Source organism: Budorcas taxicolor, chromosome 1 (assembly GCF_023091745.1).
Source record: "Budorcas taxicolor isolate Tak-1 chromosome 1, Takin1.1, whole genome shotgun sequence".
Lineage (NCBI taxonomy): Eukaryota > Metazoa > Chordata > Mammalia > Artiodactyla > Bovidae > Budorcas > Budorcas taxicolor.
This window is the reverse complement of record NC_068910.1, coordinates 209,071,165-209,086,924: the sequence shown is the minus strand read 5'-3', so window position 1 is coordinate 209,086,924 and position 15,760 is coordinate 209,071,165. Positions and strand designations below refer to the sequence as shown.

The window sequence follows — 15,760 nt, the reverse complement described above, 5'->3', positions numbered from 1 at the left end:
GCAGGACCTGGGCCACGGTCCCAGGGGCCACCTAGCAGATCACTGTGCTGCAGGTGGGCCTCTGTGGGAAGGCAGCGACTGTAGGGGAAGGGGCCACGGGCAGACAGGGACGGTTTCCTTAGGCTAGCTTCCTCGCTACTTCCTAGCGCCCTCCATATGGAAATGCCTCTGCACTTAATACGATGTGGCATAAGAGTGACCTGGCATAATTATTTCTTATTTTATAAACCACATTCCTAGTTCTGAATAAATTATTCAAGAATTTCACACAAAGTAATTTCTATTTTCCTAAACTTCAGGAAGCCCTACTTAGTAGAACTCAATTTCTAAACGTAAACTGAGATTGAAAGCAGTCACTGGATGACTCAGAGGGGAAGCGCTGCTGCTGAGATGCGGGTGGGGACCGGGACCCCGAGCCCACAGCCACCACACCACCCCCGCCCTGCCCCGCATGCTTGCCCCCAGGACGGCGCCCGCACACCCATGCCTGCCCCAGCCCGGCTGTGGGGTTGGGGCTGCGCTGCACGCTGTCAGGGTGTGAGTGCGAACTGGTCCTGTTCCGTGGGCTTCTCCACCCAGGCGCCCAGCCCGGCCTTGATGAAGGCTCTGAACAGACTGGCCTTGGCAGCCTGGTACTCCTTGGCAACCAGCTTGGACTCGTGGTACACGTTGGGTTTGGTGATCCTGGAGCGCAGTAAGTTGGAGGGAACCTGTGAAAAGACGAAAAGGCAACTGCAGCTGTTCAAGCCGTAACAGTGGAAAACACAATCCAGTACGGTGTTCAAAGAGCAGCATTTGAACCTGTGCTGCTTCTGGGGGACCCCACTGACCCCAAGAACCACATCACACAGAGCCACGCCAGACGCCCCCGTGCGCCTGCGTCCTCAGCCCCAGTGGCGGCTTCGCAGTTAAACAGGCGGGCTGCTGGCAACCTATGAGCAGGGGACTCAAATGATACACTAACACTTCTGCGTCTTGAGCAAACACTGCTCTGCTGTTTGGTCACAGAGAACTCTGTGCCTCGGCCCATGAGGCCAACGCATTTCTGTGCAGCTAGGATCTGCAGCGAGGGCAGCTGCTATGAGGCTGCCCGCGTGGTGACCCTCTTGCCATGTGGACATGGCAACTTCTGTCCATCACAGATAAAAGCTTCTGACTCGACTTAATAGGTGAAAACTGGTCACATATGGATCCACTAGAGAAGATTTTATCTGGGGAAAGGGGACCTGTTGCTGTGAAAACCCTCTAACTCCAAACCAAACCTCAAAATCAACAGGTTTAAGAGGCTTCCTGAAGGGCTGAGTGAACTCAGGGCAGCCCCAGGTTGCAGGGCCCAGGAGTCTGCAGTGAGGGGGAGCGCCTGCCAGGCAGAGGGGGGCCAAGTGGAGGGGGTGCTGAGTCCTGGGTTCATATGGGGCTGGGGAATGGGCGTTGTAGGGTGAGTCTGCTTTGCATCTGAGGAGGCAGGGCCTGACTGCCAGCTGAGAGCAGCCAGAGGAGACAGGGAAGGGTGGCCGCGAGTGGGTGGGGGATCTGGGCGCCTCAGTACCTTGCCGTGCACACGCATCCAGCGACAGTACAACGCGTGCTTACACAGGCGCGAGGCGCGGCCCAGCTCGTCCTTCCCCGTGGTGGCGTTGATGACCTCGATGGCTGAATCGCCCACCGTCCAGTTGACGCTGAAGTTGGGGGCCTTCCCTGGCTGCCGCGCCTCCGCGTTGCTGATGCCTGGAATGGGACGAGACGGGGAAGGTGACACGGTTGCTGTGGGGACAGGTCTGACAGTCGTCAGCCAGGCACATCCGCCCTCCCAGGAGCTCAGCTCGGTCCAGTGATGCAGCCCTGAAACATGCCTGTGGGGAGGCGAGCAGGTCCACAGAAACCCCGAAACCTGAGACTTCACGCACTCTGAGTTCCCTTGGGGCCAAAACTGCTGACATCCAGGAGCAGGTGGGCTCCGTTTCCAGGTTAATTCAGGGGCCACATGGCTGTGCACTGCGGGATGTTTGTGCTTGGGTCCTGCCGCGGAGGCCAGGCAGCTTCAGAACCCTCCCCACACGCATGACACTCAAGACCCAGCAAACTCGCCTCTTAGCGAATGTGTTGGTGCTTTCTCAGCACGGTACAAGTCTCCTGTCTTAACCAGTCAGAGGCTTGTGCTCTGGGGCTGACAGGTGGATGCCCTCAGGTCACTGGGGACTGAATGCAGGTGCCCACCATGGGCAGACTGACGCAACCCCATGGACCCAGACACAGGCCAGAGTGCTTGCAACAAGAGCTGGCTTGTGGTGGCAGTACCGGACCTCCGGGAGCTCCCTGGGGCTCCTTGCTCTTGGTGACCACCTCCTCCCCCTTGCACAGAGTGTTAAAGCCAGGGCAGCAGGTCCAGGCAGCCCACGGCTGGCACCCAGGCCTCACTCAGAAGCCTCACTTCTTCAGGGCAAAGCAGCATGAGAAGGAACAGGGAAAATTCATGTTTACAGGCCACCAATCTCGGGGATTCATTTCAAGGGACAATATGAGTTCAATGTGATGACCTTGCCCCCTCCCCCAGATGTGCAGGGGAGGGGTGGGTACCCACTATGCCCGGCCTCCCCTTTGCCCTTCCACTGCGTGGTGGGTGCTGGTATCTGAATTCACACTTGGATAGCACTGGGTGGAGCTTCCTGAAGACCCAGGTATTAAACACAGACCCCACAATGGAACCCCCGGGGTGGCTGCCCAGTATGTCTTCCCCAGGAAGGTGGGGAGGGGGTTGCCCCAGCAGAGGATAGGTACCGGGCACCAGAAGGGAGCTCGTGCTGGGACCACTCCACCCTGGGTCACCTGCCCTTCTGAGGTGACTGCCAGGGTGACTTCAGGTCAGCAAGTGAACACTTCAAAAATGATTTGTCCCCAGGAAAGAGTACAGAATAAGAGGTGCATGTCCCCTCGAGTCATCTGCCCACAGAACTGCCTGGCCCTGCTAATCGTTGTTCTGACTCACAAGTCCTCCTGGCTACAGTGGCCACCTCTGAGGGCTTTGTCCAAGCCCCACGCCGGGGGTCCAGCTGCCTGACTGGCTGCACGCCCTCCTCCCAGAGGCAGTGAAGAGCCTAACGGGAGGGGTGAGAGCCCCCGGTGAGGCCGAGTGGAGAACACACCGCACGCACAGAGCAGAGGTGCGCTGATCCTGGCCTTGGGTGGCTTCTCCTGCAGCCCCAGCCCGTCTACCTGCCTGTCTTCTCAGGTGTACACAGCACCCGCCTGCGGAATCCTCCCAGCAAGGCCAGTCCCCTGTGCAGTCCCCCACCGGTGCCCAGGGCCACTGCTCCCCAGCAGCCTGCCTCCAGCTTGGCCTGGGGGACTCGACAGCCGCTAGGCAGACAGACCCAGTTCTGAGAAAATCTTAATGGTTGTTTTTTCAAGGTTTCTGCCTTCTCCGTGAAACTGCTGAAAGAATCATTTTTTTCATTCTAAGACATGAGCCCTGAATTATTTCACTTTCCATAAATGTTTTAACTAAATTATAGGACATCTCACAGAGTAAGCAAACCCTCAATAAACTGAGCCTCTGGCCCCAGGGTCCGCCCCCATCCCTGCTCCTCCGCCACAGCAGCCACCAGCAGCCTGACACCGCATTACTGAGTGCTTTCCAGACCTTCGAATTAACGTGTGATCTCTGTACTTACTAAAAACACGTATTAATAAGGCTTATTCCTTACATCCTCTCTGTTCTCAGAGTTACTTTCTCTCAGTTGTGTTTTCTCATATAGATCACTCTCTTCTGTGTTTATTTTCCTCAGAAGTTTGATGGCCATTCATTCATGTTTGTCAGTAAACATCTTGGTTGATGAACAGAGGCAGCTGGCATGGCCTCCTGAGCCTCTTTTTGGGAAAGGCCTGCGCATACAGGGAGAGCCTGGACCCACGTCCATCTAGACCAGGGGTCCAGAGTCCAGCTTGGCCCCTGTCCGGCTGTCAGCACGGGAGCCTCACGGTGGGCAGGACTCCTACCACGGAAGCTCTGGCTTCGTCCTGGGTGTCCCAGGGCAGCACATCCTTGATGCTAACCCTCTGCCGCCAGGCCGCTTCTGCCCTGCGAGCTGGGGCTGCTTCAGGCAGTTTCATCAGCTGCTGGGTCCAGGGCAGCTGTCACGGGCACACGTGTGCAGGTATAGTCGGTTCTGCAGGTCCCCTGGCTCAAGGCCACAGCCTCTCGAGGACAGAGTCAGGACGAGCGGTTCGGGGGAGAAAGGGGGTCTGTTTAGGTATAACTGGTGGGGAATCTCGTAATGGGACAGAACCTTTTGTGAATGAATGGATAACGCTTATATTATTTTCTTTTGCAATTCCATGACTCCTCGACATAAGATCGAAATCAAGGGTTTCTCTTCACTGATACTTAAACCTTAGAATTGCAACATTTTACGTTAAAACTAGACATGGTCGGTTAACTAACTGTATAAATATTTTTCAAGTGAAAGTGTTAGTCACTCAGTCATGTCCAATTCTTTGCAATCCCAGGGACTACAGCCTGCCAGGCTCCTCTGTCCATGAGATTCTCCAGGCAAGAATACTGAAGTGAGTAGCCATTTCCTCCTTCAGGGGATCTTACCAACTCAGGGATGGAACCCAAGTCTCCTGCATTGTAGGCAGATTGTTTACCATCTGAGCCACCAGGGAAACTCCATAAATAGTTCTCATATTCTATGTTAAATAAAAACTACCATCTTTAGCAAGAATGGAGAAAATAAAGCTACAAGACAGCAGCCAGTCCAAGGTTCTGGTACCAGCCATGTACTTTCCTAGGGCAGGGAGCCCACATGGGCCCAGGAGCTCCTGTCTGTAAGTCTCTGGGGTCAATACTCCCGCAGGACAGACACCCAGAAGGAGCTTGTGTTTCCGGGGCTGCAAAGTGAGAACTAGGGTAATGAGCTAACCACAGGCTACCGTGCAGAAAACAGTAAAAGCAGCAACAGCTTGGGGGTCCTGAGAGTGTCTCTGCTGCTGTATCTCCAGCATGCTGAGTCAGAGCTTTTAGAGCAAAAGCATGAAAAACTGAACTGGCCTAGTAACTGACACAAGGGAAACTCAGGAAACTTGGCTGGTGGCGCTGGTATTTCTCTTGCTTCCCTTGTAAGGGTGCTTCCTGTGCCACACATGGTGTGATCAGAGGCCTCACACACACAGTGAAGAGTAACAGATGCCTAGGGGACTACGGCTCCTGTTACAGAGGCTACTGTTCCCTCATTAAATGCCCAGGACAACGTGTAGTTACAATCTGGACTGAGTGTGGCCTTCATTCTGCAAACACACGAAACACCGAGCAGAGCTAAAGGGGAAGGAGTCAAGTGCACAGCACAGTGATGGCCACGCAGTCCGTCGCCCGGGCCGTGTGTCCCGGGCCTGCGGCCCCTGGAGTGGGGCACCCGGGGATGTCCGTCTCGTTTCCCCTGGGCTGACGGAGGGGGTGGGAACCAATGGGAAGCATGAGTCTGTGAGGGCAAGGCGGCCACACACACCCATTCTGTCATCTTCAGCTCCCCAGCCCCAGACACAGATCGTGAGACTGTGGGCTCCACCTGGTGGACCTCAGGCCAAATCAGACCCCCTTCTTACACCAGGTCGGGGTGGGGGGGTGTTTAAAGCACCAACTTAGGCGAAATACTGGGTGCTGCGGTCCACAAGGTGATATGCATGCTGCTGGCAACCTGGCCCAGAGGACAGAGGACCAAGCCAGCCTCATCCCCGGGACAACAGGGCTGGTGGGTGGAAGGGAAAGTGCCCCCACCCCAAGCAACACGCCCTGAGGACGAGAGGGGAGATCCAACTCTGGTGCAGGGAAAGAGGACATCTGGGCAGGGCGGGGCAGCAGACCCCAGGACAGACACAGAACATGCGGCTCCACGGGAGGCACCTCAGACAGGGTTCAAGTCTTCCACGTGCCATTATATCTACTGGTGTGGGCAAGAATCCCTTAGAAGAAATGGAGGACCCCTCAAAGTGAACAAGAGTCCTAAATGCAGTACTTGGGTACAATCTCAAAAATGACAGAATGAACTCAGTTCATTTCCAAGGCAAACCATTCAACATCACAGTAATGCAAGTCTATGCCCCAACCACTAACACCGAAGGAGCTGAACAGTTCTGTGAAGACCTACAAGACCTTCTAGAACCAACACCAAAAAAACGATGTTCTTTTCATCCGAGGGGACAGGAATGCAAAGCAGGAAGTCAAAAGATACTTGGAATAACAGGCAAGTTTGGACTTGGGAGTACAAAATGAAGCGGGGCAAAGGCTAACAGTTTTGCCAAGAGAACACACTGGTCATTAGCAAACATCCTTTTCTAAGAACACAAGAGATGACTCTATATATAGACATCGCCAGATGGTCAATACCAAAATCAGACTGAGTACATTCTTTGCTGCAGAAGGTGAAAAAGCTCTATACAGTCAGCAAAAACAAGACCAAGAGCTGACTGTGGTTCAGATAATGAGCTCCTTATTGCAAAATTCAGGCTTAAATTGAAGAAAGTAGGGAAAACTACTAGGGCATTCAGGTATGACCTAAATAAAATCCCTTGATTATACAGTGGAAGTGACAAATAGATGCCAGGGATTAGATCTGATAAGAGTGCCTGAAGAACTATGAACAGAGGTTCCTAACATTGTACAGGATGACCAAAATCATCCCAAAGAAACAGAAATGCAAGAGAGCAGAGTGGTTGTCTGAGGAGGCCTTACAAATAGCTGAGAAAATAAGAGAGCAAAGGAGAAAGGGAAAAATATGCCCAAGCGAATGCACAGTTCCAAAGAACAGCAAGGATACACAAGAACGCCTTCTTAGGTTAACAATGCAAAGAAATAGAGGAAAACAACAGAATGGGGAAGACTAGAGATCTCTTCAAGGAAATGGGAGATACCAAGGGAAGATTTCATGCAAGAATGGGCACAATAAAGGACAGAAACAGTATGGACCTAACAGAAGCAGAAGATATTAAGAGGTGGCAAGGATACACACAACTATACAAAACAGGTCTTAATGACCCAGATAACCTCGATGGTATGGTCACTCAGTTAGAGCCAGACATTCTGGAGGGTGAAGTCAAGTGGGCCTTAGGAAGCATCACTACAAACAAAGCTAGTCTCTGCTGCTGCTGCTAAGTCGCTTCAGTCGTGTCCGACTCTGTGCAAGCCACAGATGGCAGCCCACCAAGCTCCCCCATCCCTGGGATTCTCCAGGCAAGAACACTGAAGTGGGTTGCCATTTCCTTCTCCAATGCATGAAAGTGAAAAGTGAAAGTGAAGTCACTCAGTAGTGTCTGACTCTTAGAGACCCCATGGACTGCAGCCCACCAGGCTCCTCTGTCCATGGGATTTTCCAGGCAAGGGTACTGGAGTGGGGTGCCACTGCCTTCTCTGCAAAGCTAGTTGAGGGGATGGGATTTCAGCTGAGCTATTTCAACTCCTAAAAGATGATGTTGTCAAAGTGCTACACTTAATATATCAGCAAATTTGGAAAACTCAGCAGGGGCCACAGGACTGAAAAAGGTCAGTTTTCATTCCAACTGCAAAAATGGCAATGCCAAAGAATGCTCAAACTGCTGTACAGTTGTACTCATTTCACATGCTAGCAAGGTAATGCTAAAAATCCTTCAAGCTAGGCTTCAGTAGTACATGAACTGAGAACTTCCAGATGTACAAGCTGGATTCAGGAAAGGCAAGGGAATGAGAGATTAAGTAGACAACATTCAATGGATCAATACATCTTCTTTTGCTTCACGGACTATGCTAAAGCTTTGACTGTGTGGATCACAAGAAACTGGAAAATTCTTAAAGAGGTGGGAATAGCAGACCACCTTACCTGTCTCTTGAGAAATCTGTATGCAGGTCAAGAATCAACAGTTAGAACCAGACATGGAACAACAGACTGGTTCCAAATTGGGAAAGGAATACGTCAAGGCTGTATATTGTCACCCTCCTTATTTAACTTGTATGCAGAGTACATCATGAGAAATGCCAGGCTGGATGAATCACAAGTTGGAATCAAGACTTTTGAGAGAAATATCAACAACCTCAGATATGCAGATGATACAACTCTAATGGTAGAAGGCAAAGAGAAGAGTGAAAAAGTTGGCTTAAAACTCAACATTCAAAAAACTAAGATCATGGCATCTGGTCCCATTACTTTATGGCAAACAGATGTGGAAACAATGGAAACAGTGACAGACTTTATTTTCTTGGGCTCCAAAATCACTGTGGATGGTGACTGCAGCCATGAAATTAAAAGATGCTTGCTCCTTGGAAGGAAAGTTATGGCAAATCTAGACAGTGTATTAAAAAGCAGAGACATCTCTTTGCCCACTAAGTCAAAGCTATGGTTCTTCCAATAATCTTGTATGGATGTAAGAGTTGGATCATAAAGAAGGCTAAGCGCCAAAGAACTGATGCTTTCAAATTGTGGTGATGAAGAAGACTCCTGAGTCCCTTGGACAACAAGGAGATCAAACCAGTCAATCCTAAAGGAAATCAACCCTGAATATTCATTGGAAGGACTGTTGCTGAAGCTCCAGTACTCTGCCAGATGCGATGAGCTGACTCATTAGAGAAGACTTTGATGCTGGGAAAGATCAAGGGCATTAGGAGAAAGAGGCGACAGAGGACAAGATGGTCGGATGGCATCACCAACTCAACGGACACGAGTTTGAGCAAACTCTGGGAAATGGTGAAGGACAGGGAAGCCTGGCCGTGCTACAGTTCATGGGGTTACAAAGAGTCAGATACAACTGAGCGACTGAACAACAGCAATAATAACTAGTGATTCTGGGCATCTCTTCCTGTTGACCATCCATGTCTTCTTTAGAGAAATGTCTATTCAGGATTTCAGCCTATATTTTGTTTTTTTAGTACTGAGTTGTATGCACTTTTTGTACACAATGGATATTAACCTCTGATCAGTTGTATCATAAGCAAATATTTTCTCCCAGTTGGTAGGTTGTCTTTTCATCTTGTTGATGGTTTCCTTTGCTATGCAAAAGCTTTTAAGTTTAATTAGGTCTCATTTGTTTAATTTTGCTTTTCTTTCTTTCCTCCTCAGAGACTGATCCAAGAAAATACTGCTATGATCTTTGTCAAAGAGGGTTCCACCTAGGTTCTCTTCTAGGAGTTTTACGGTTTCAGTTCTTACAATTAGGTCTTTAGAAACCATTTTGAGTTTATTTTTGGGTATGGTGTGAGGGTGTGTTCTAACTTCACTGATTGCAGGTGGCTGTCCAGCTTTCCTAACACCACTTGCTGAAGAGACTTGTCTTTTCTCTATTGTATATTCTTGCTTCTCTCCTCAAAGATTAATTGACTACAGGCGTGTGGGTTAGTTTCAGGGCTCTCTATTCTGTTCCACTGATCTATGCATCTCTTTTTGTGCCAATACAACACTGTTTTGATTAATGTAGCTTTGTTGTATAGTCTGAAGTCAGGAACCATGATTCCTCCAGTTTTATTCTTTTATTCTCAAGATTTCCTTGCCAATTCAGGGTCTTTTGCAGTTCCAGAGAATTTTAAGATTATTTGATCTAGATCTGAAAAATGTCATGGGCATTTTGATAGAGATTGCATTATATCTGTAGCTGTCTTTGGATAGAATGGCCATTTTAATAATATTAATACTCCCAATCCAAGAGCACGGGGTATCTTTCCACTTCTTTGCATCATCCTCAATTTCCTTCATCAATGCTGTATAATTTTCAGGTCTTTCAGATTCTTGGTTAAGTTTATTCCTAGGTAATTTATTCTTTTTGATGCAATTTTAAATGGAATTCTTTTTAAATTTCCTCTTTCTGATACTTTATTATTAGTGTGTGTGCTGTGTGCTAAGTTGCTTCACTCATGTCCAACTCTTCGCAACCCTATGGACTGGTAGCCTGCCAGGCTCCTCCGTCCATGGGGTTCTCCAGGCACGAAAACTGGAGTGGGTTGCCATGCCCTCCTCCAGGGGGTCTTCCTGACCCAGGGATTGAAACTGCATCTCTTACTTGTCCTGCATTGACAAGTGGGTTCTTTACTACTAGCACCCCCTGGGAAGCCATTATTAGCAGACAGAAACAAAAATGATTTCTGTATAGAATCTTGGCTTCTGCAACCTTGCTGAATTCACTTATTAGTTATAATAGTATTTGGGTGGAGACTTTAGGGTTCTCTGTAGAGATTATCAGATTATCTGCAAACAGTGAGTTTTACCTCTTCCCTTCCAACCTAGGTACCTTCTATTTCTTTTTCTTGTCTGACTGCTGTGGCTAAGACTTCCAAAACTGTATTAAATAAAAGTGGCAAGAGTGTTGCCACTTGTCTTCTTTCTGAATTTAATACAAAGCTTTCAGCTTTTCACCATTGAGTATTATATTGGCTGTGGGTTTATTGTAAATGGCCTTTATATTGTTGAGCTATGTTTCCTCTATGCTCACTTTAATGAAAGCTTTAATCCTGAATGCATGTTGAATTTTTTTCAAACACTTTTCTTGAGTCTATTGAGATGATCATATGATTTTTATCTTTCATTTTGTTAATGTGGTATATATCACATTGACTGACATGTGAACATTAAACCATCCTTGTGACCCTAAAGTAAATCCATTTCACCATGATACATGATCCTTTTAATGTATTGTTGGATTTGGCTTCTACTATTTTGTTGAGGAATTTTCCATCTATATTCATCAAAGATAGAGTATCTTCGGTTTTAGTATCAGGGCAATGGTGGCTTCATAGAATGAGTTTGGGAGTGTTTCACCCTTTTCAATTTGGGGGAATAGTTTAAGAAGGATACATAGAAGTTCTTTGTATGTTTGGTAGAATTCCCCTGTCAGGTCTTAAACTTTTGTTTGCTAGTTTTTTTTCTAATTATAAATTCAATTTCACTTCTAGTGACTGGTCCGTTCAAATTGTCTGTTTATTCTTGACTCTGTCTTGCCAGGCTGTGTGCTTACAGAAATTTGTCCATTTCTTCTAGATTGTCCAATTTGTTGGCATATGACTATTCATAGTACTCTTATGATCTTTTGTATTTTTGTGGTATTGTTTGCCATTTCCCCTCTTTCACGTCTTATCTTATTTATTTGGATCCTCTCGCTTTCCTTCTTGATGAGACTGACTAAAAGTTATCAACTTTGTGTGTCTGTACCAAAAAAAAAAAACAAACAGCTCTGGCTTTCGTTTCTCTTTTCTATTGCTTTTTTGAAACTATGTTTAAATTTCTCTCTCTGATCTTTATTATTTCCTTCCTTCTGACTTTGGGCATCATTTGTTCTTTTTCTGAAGTTTAGATGGCAGCTTAAGTTGTTCACTTGAAATTTTCCTTCTTACCTGAGGAAGGGCTGTATTGCCATGAATTTGCCTTTGGTACTCCTTTTGCTGCATCCATATATTTTGGAAAGTTGTGTCCCATTTTCATTTATATTAAAGTATTTTCTGATTTCCTCTTTGACTTCATCACTGACCCAGTGTGGTTTTTTTTTTTTTTTTTTTAGCAGCATGTTGTTTAGTGTCCACAGATTTGTTTTCTTTTTGTTTCTCTATCAGTAGTTGATTTCTAGTTTCATACTACTGTGGGCAGAAAAAATACCTGATATAATTTCTGCCCTCTAACACTGCTGAAGTTTGTTTTGTGACATAGTATGTAATCTATCCTGGAGAACATTCCATGTGTACTTAAAAGAATGTATGTTCTCCTGGTTTGGGGCATAATGTCTTATAGATATCAATCAAGTCCAACTAGTCTAATTTGTAATTTAAGACCACCTTTGCCTTACTGCTTTTCTTTCTGATCTGTCCACTGATGTCAGTGGAGTGTTAAAGTCACCTATTATTGTATTGTTGTCAATTTGCTCCTTTACATCTGTTAGTATTTGCTTTATAAACTTAGCTGCTCCTGTATATGTTAACATATTATTGACTGGGTTTTTTTTTGCAGAAACTAATGCCTATGGCTGGCTATTTGTTATGTAAGTAAATATTGAAACACTCTGGTTAATAACATTCAGGTAACAAAAGGCGTATTAATACATCTCTAGTCAATATGTGGTTAAGGAATGTTACATCTTCCTCTTAAAAGTTTATGAATATGCATACAAATAATATCAAAACTCATTATAAAATGCATTATTTAAGACAGTAGCATTTTAATCCATAACTTGCTATGGAAAATATAAATAAATAAGCCTAGTTTTTTCATTTTTTTGTTTTCCTAATCAAATTACAACATTCCTGTACTTTATTTTTCACTGTTTATATAACTAAGTTACTACCTAAGGTAGAAGGCAGCACACCTGCAAAGTCTTCACTATGTTAAGGTCAGATAATCAATTTCCTATCCCAAAAGACACAACTAATACATTACAGAGAATTGTCACTAAATATTAGCAGCTGCTTTTGTTAAGATGAGCTTTTATGGGGAATACTACAATAATGGAGTAGGAAGGAAACATAATTTCATGTATCTCTATCTGTGGATTCTGTGAAAGCCCCACAGGTTTTTTTTTTTAACTTATCATTTAGTTTTAATACATATAACATGTATCTATTCTTCCTTAAGTTATTTTCCCAATTAGGCCGTTACAGAATATGGAGCAGAGTTCCTTGCGCTATACAGTAGGTCCTTGTTGGTTATCCATTTTAAATTTAACAGTGTGTACATATGTCCACCCCAAACTCCCTAACTATCCTTTCCCCATACTTCCTCCTTGGTAACCACATGTTCATTCTCAGTCTGTGGGTCTGTTTTGTAAATAAGTTCATCTGTATCATTTCTTTTTAGATTCCACAAAAAGCAGTGCCATCTCATTTCTCTTTCTTTGTCTGGCTAACTGCATTCAGCATGACAGTCTCTAGGCCCAGCCACGTTGCTACAAATGGCATTACTTCATTCTTTTTATGGCTGAGTGACATTCCACCACGTCTCCTTTCTCCATTCATCTGTCGACGAACATTCAGGCTGCTTCCATACCTTAGTTACTGTAAACAGTGCTGCTGTGAACGCAGGGGGTGCATGTGTCTACTTTCCTTTACGATTCATCGTAGTCATGACTGCTTTTATTTTTTTTTGGCCATTTAATTACATACTGGATTATTTAAGTGATCGTCTTACTCCATATTGGCCTTTCCTAATGGGATTTTCTCTTTCCTATATTTTCTTACTTCTTTTCCATTTAGAGAAAGCCCTTCCATAATTCCTTTCGGGTACATTCAGTACTGCTGGAATTCTAGTTTTTGCTTGTCTGAGAAATTCTTCCTCTCTTCCTCTATTCTAAATTATAATCTTGGGAAGCATATCCTGGGTGGTATGTTCTTCCCTTTCAGCACTGTGAATATCCTGTGCCACTCTTTTCTGGCTGCCCATAGCCTTACCAGGAATCTCATGTAACCGACCCCTTGTTTTTCTCTTGTTGCCTTAAGAATTCTTTAGCTTTTGCCATTTTAATGATGTGTTGGTGTGGGTTTGATTGGGTTCATCTTGTATGGGACTTTCTGTGCTTCCTGTACCTGGATATCTGTTTCCTTCTTTAGGTTTGAAAAGTTTTCAGCCATAATTTCCTTGCATGCACTTTTTACCCCTCCTTCTCCTTCTAGAACTCCTACAACGTGAATGCTGGCACATTTGATGTTACCCCAGAGATCCCCCATGTTCCACTCATTTCTGTTTTGTCGTCTTTCCGTCCACTGCTCTGGCTGGGTGAGTTCCATTACTCTCTCTTCCAGATCATTTCTGTGTTCTTCTGGGTCATTCCGTCTATTATCCATGGCTTCTAGAGTGCTATTTAATCTCAGATATTGAATCATCTATTTCTGACTGGGGCTTCATTAAATTTTCCATTTCCTGTGCTTTTGTTCTGGGGGTAGGTGAGCCCCACACGCTCACCCCAACACCGTTTGCTCTTCCTCTGTGTGTTACTGTTTTGTGACACTGTTGGCAGTGAGATCGGCATTGTGGGTCTCACCCCATGACCCCAGGCATCCTGGCTGTGACCACGACTGTCAAGCCTCTTGGTCTTCCTCACTGAGTTCTCTCGGTGCACCTGACATCAAGCAGGGCCAGGGAGAGACTCAGACCTGGGGGCCAGTGGAGGAGAGCCAGGAGCCAGAGCTGTCCTGCACTTGCAGGCGCTGGATCTGAAACTAATCTGAAATGGAGGAACAAGAGAGTTCAGAAGGATGGGAAAGTGCATCACGTGAGCACCCAAGGCAAAGGTTCACCTCCAGGAAGTTCCTTCTTACACACACACTTCGCAGGCTGAAATTAAAGTAAAATTCTCATTTTTAAGCTCGATGGTATTCAGACACAGTCTGCTGATAAACCTTTTAATAAGTCCATCTAGATTTGCTCCAGTTTCCAGGAAACCTCATTTAGTCACCTCAGCCTTTCTCTGTGTGGCATTCAGGTCCATTTCTCTCGCCCCCTTCAGACACTACCGTTCTCTCACGGCTGTTTCTCCTTCCAACATGGGAATGACCTGCGATAAACTATGAGGTGAAAAAGAGCAACAAGCAGGGCATGACCTGCCAGGCGCACAGCCGTGCACCAGATGTACACAACTGGGAGAGGACAGCCCAGGTGGGCCTGGCCACTCACTGTTGGGGCTCCCTGTGAGCAAGCTGAGGGCGGCACCATGGGCCCGCTTAAAAGGAGTGTGGCCTCCTGAGTCACTCAGACACCAACGCCCTCTCCTCTGGATTTCTCCTGTTGGAATCCTTTTGTCTGTGAAGATGCCCTGCGTGGTGTCTGTGGGCCTCAGGGCAATACCAGTGAGGAAGAAGGAAGAGCAGGTCTTCCTTATCTGTAAGTTCAGGTTTCTAACAAACATACATGGTGAAACACTATTTTGCAGCACATGCTCATGGATACAGACGCGCTCTGTACACAGACGACGTGATAAAAGCACGCCTGACTTCATGGGTGAGCAAGCCGGTCAGTGCCCAGGGCCCCTTCAGCAAGTGGTGGAGCTACACACCCAGAGCCACCCACTGGGCCCGGGCAGCGGTGACTCCCGAGTGGCCCCGGCGCCACGAGTCTTACATATGCTCTTCTCAGCGGCTACCAACACTCAAGACAAGCGACAGCTGACTGAATCAAAGCACTCTTGCCCCACACACAAAGCACAGACAGAACAAGGAAAACTGCTGGAAAACTGTTTGACTCGTGAGAAATTCACACGCTAACACACATCCAAGTACACCTGCTTCACACCTACCAGTGTAAGTTCAACGGTAGGGATGCTACAATTTCAGCTTACCATCAGATTTTATCAGTCTACTTTTATCTTTTTTCTCCTAAGAAGATAACGGTTTACAGTAGAGAGCTGTAAAACTGAATTTGGAGCAACTTTTTCTCCATTCCCGTGTGATCCACGTGCTCTAAGAGACATGCTTTCAAACAAAGCTCCTCGTTGCTTTTCTCAGTTAGAGATGGGCTAGTAGCAAGACTACAGACCACGGCAAACACACACACACCAAGAGGCATTCTAGTTCACGGTTAGGGTTTTAGTTCCAGCTTTAAAAGTAGGTAAAGCGAGATTTCCAAAGGATAAAAATACCTTCACTGTGTCCTTTTAAGTAAAGGTGAACTGACCTCTGAGCCACCAGGGAAGCCCGAACTGAGCAGTTAGGGCCCTTGAATTCAAAAGCTCTTGTTCACTTTACTGCTAGCCACTGACATTCTAGAAGAAAAACAATAAACAACCAGTAACCCAGGGCGCACTAGGCAGGTGCCCGTCCCCACTGAGAAAGACA

The 15,760-nt window shown here is 46.5% G+C and overlaps 1 protein-coding gene across 3 annotated transcripts in view; it reads right to left on the bottom strand.

Moving 5' to 3' along the window:
- Positions 1–496: 496 nt before the first annotated feature.
- The window catches only part of ADARB1 (adenosine deaminase RNA specific B1), an 85,071-nt gene continuing 69,807 nt past the window's right edge, over positions 497–15,760 (bottom strand). The window contains exons 10-11 of one of the 3 annotated variants that reach the window (XM_052635809.1): positions 1,550–1,728; positions 497–710 (exon numbers count right to left, since the gene is read on the bottom strand). In XM_052635809.1, the coding sequence (XP_052491769.1) occupies positions 531–710; positions 1,550–1,728 (359 nt within the window). In that variant the 3' untranslated portion in view covers positions 497–530. Of the gene's footprint in view, positions 711–1,549; positions 1,729–15,564; positions 15,688–15,760 lie in introns of those variants that run through there. The other 2 variants (XR_008198953.1, XR_008198954.1) reach the window with 2 other exon arrangements.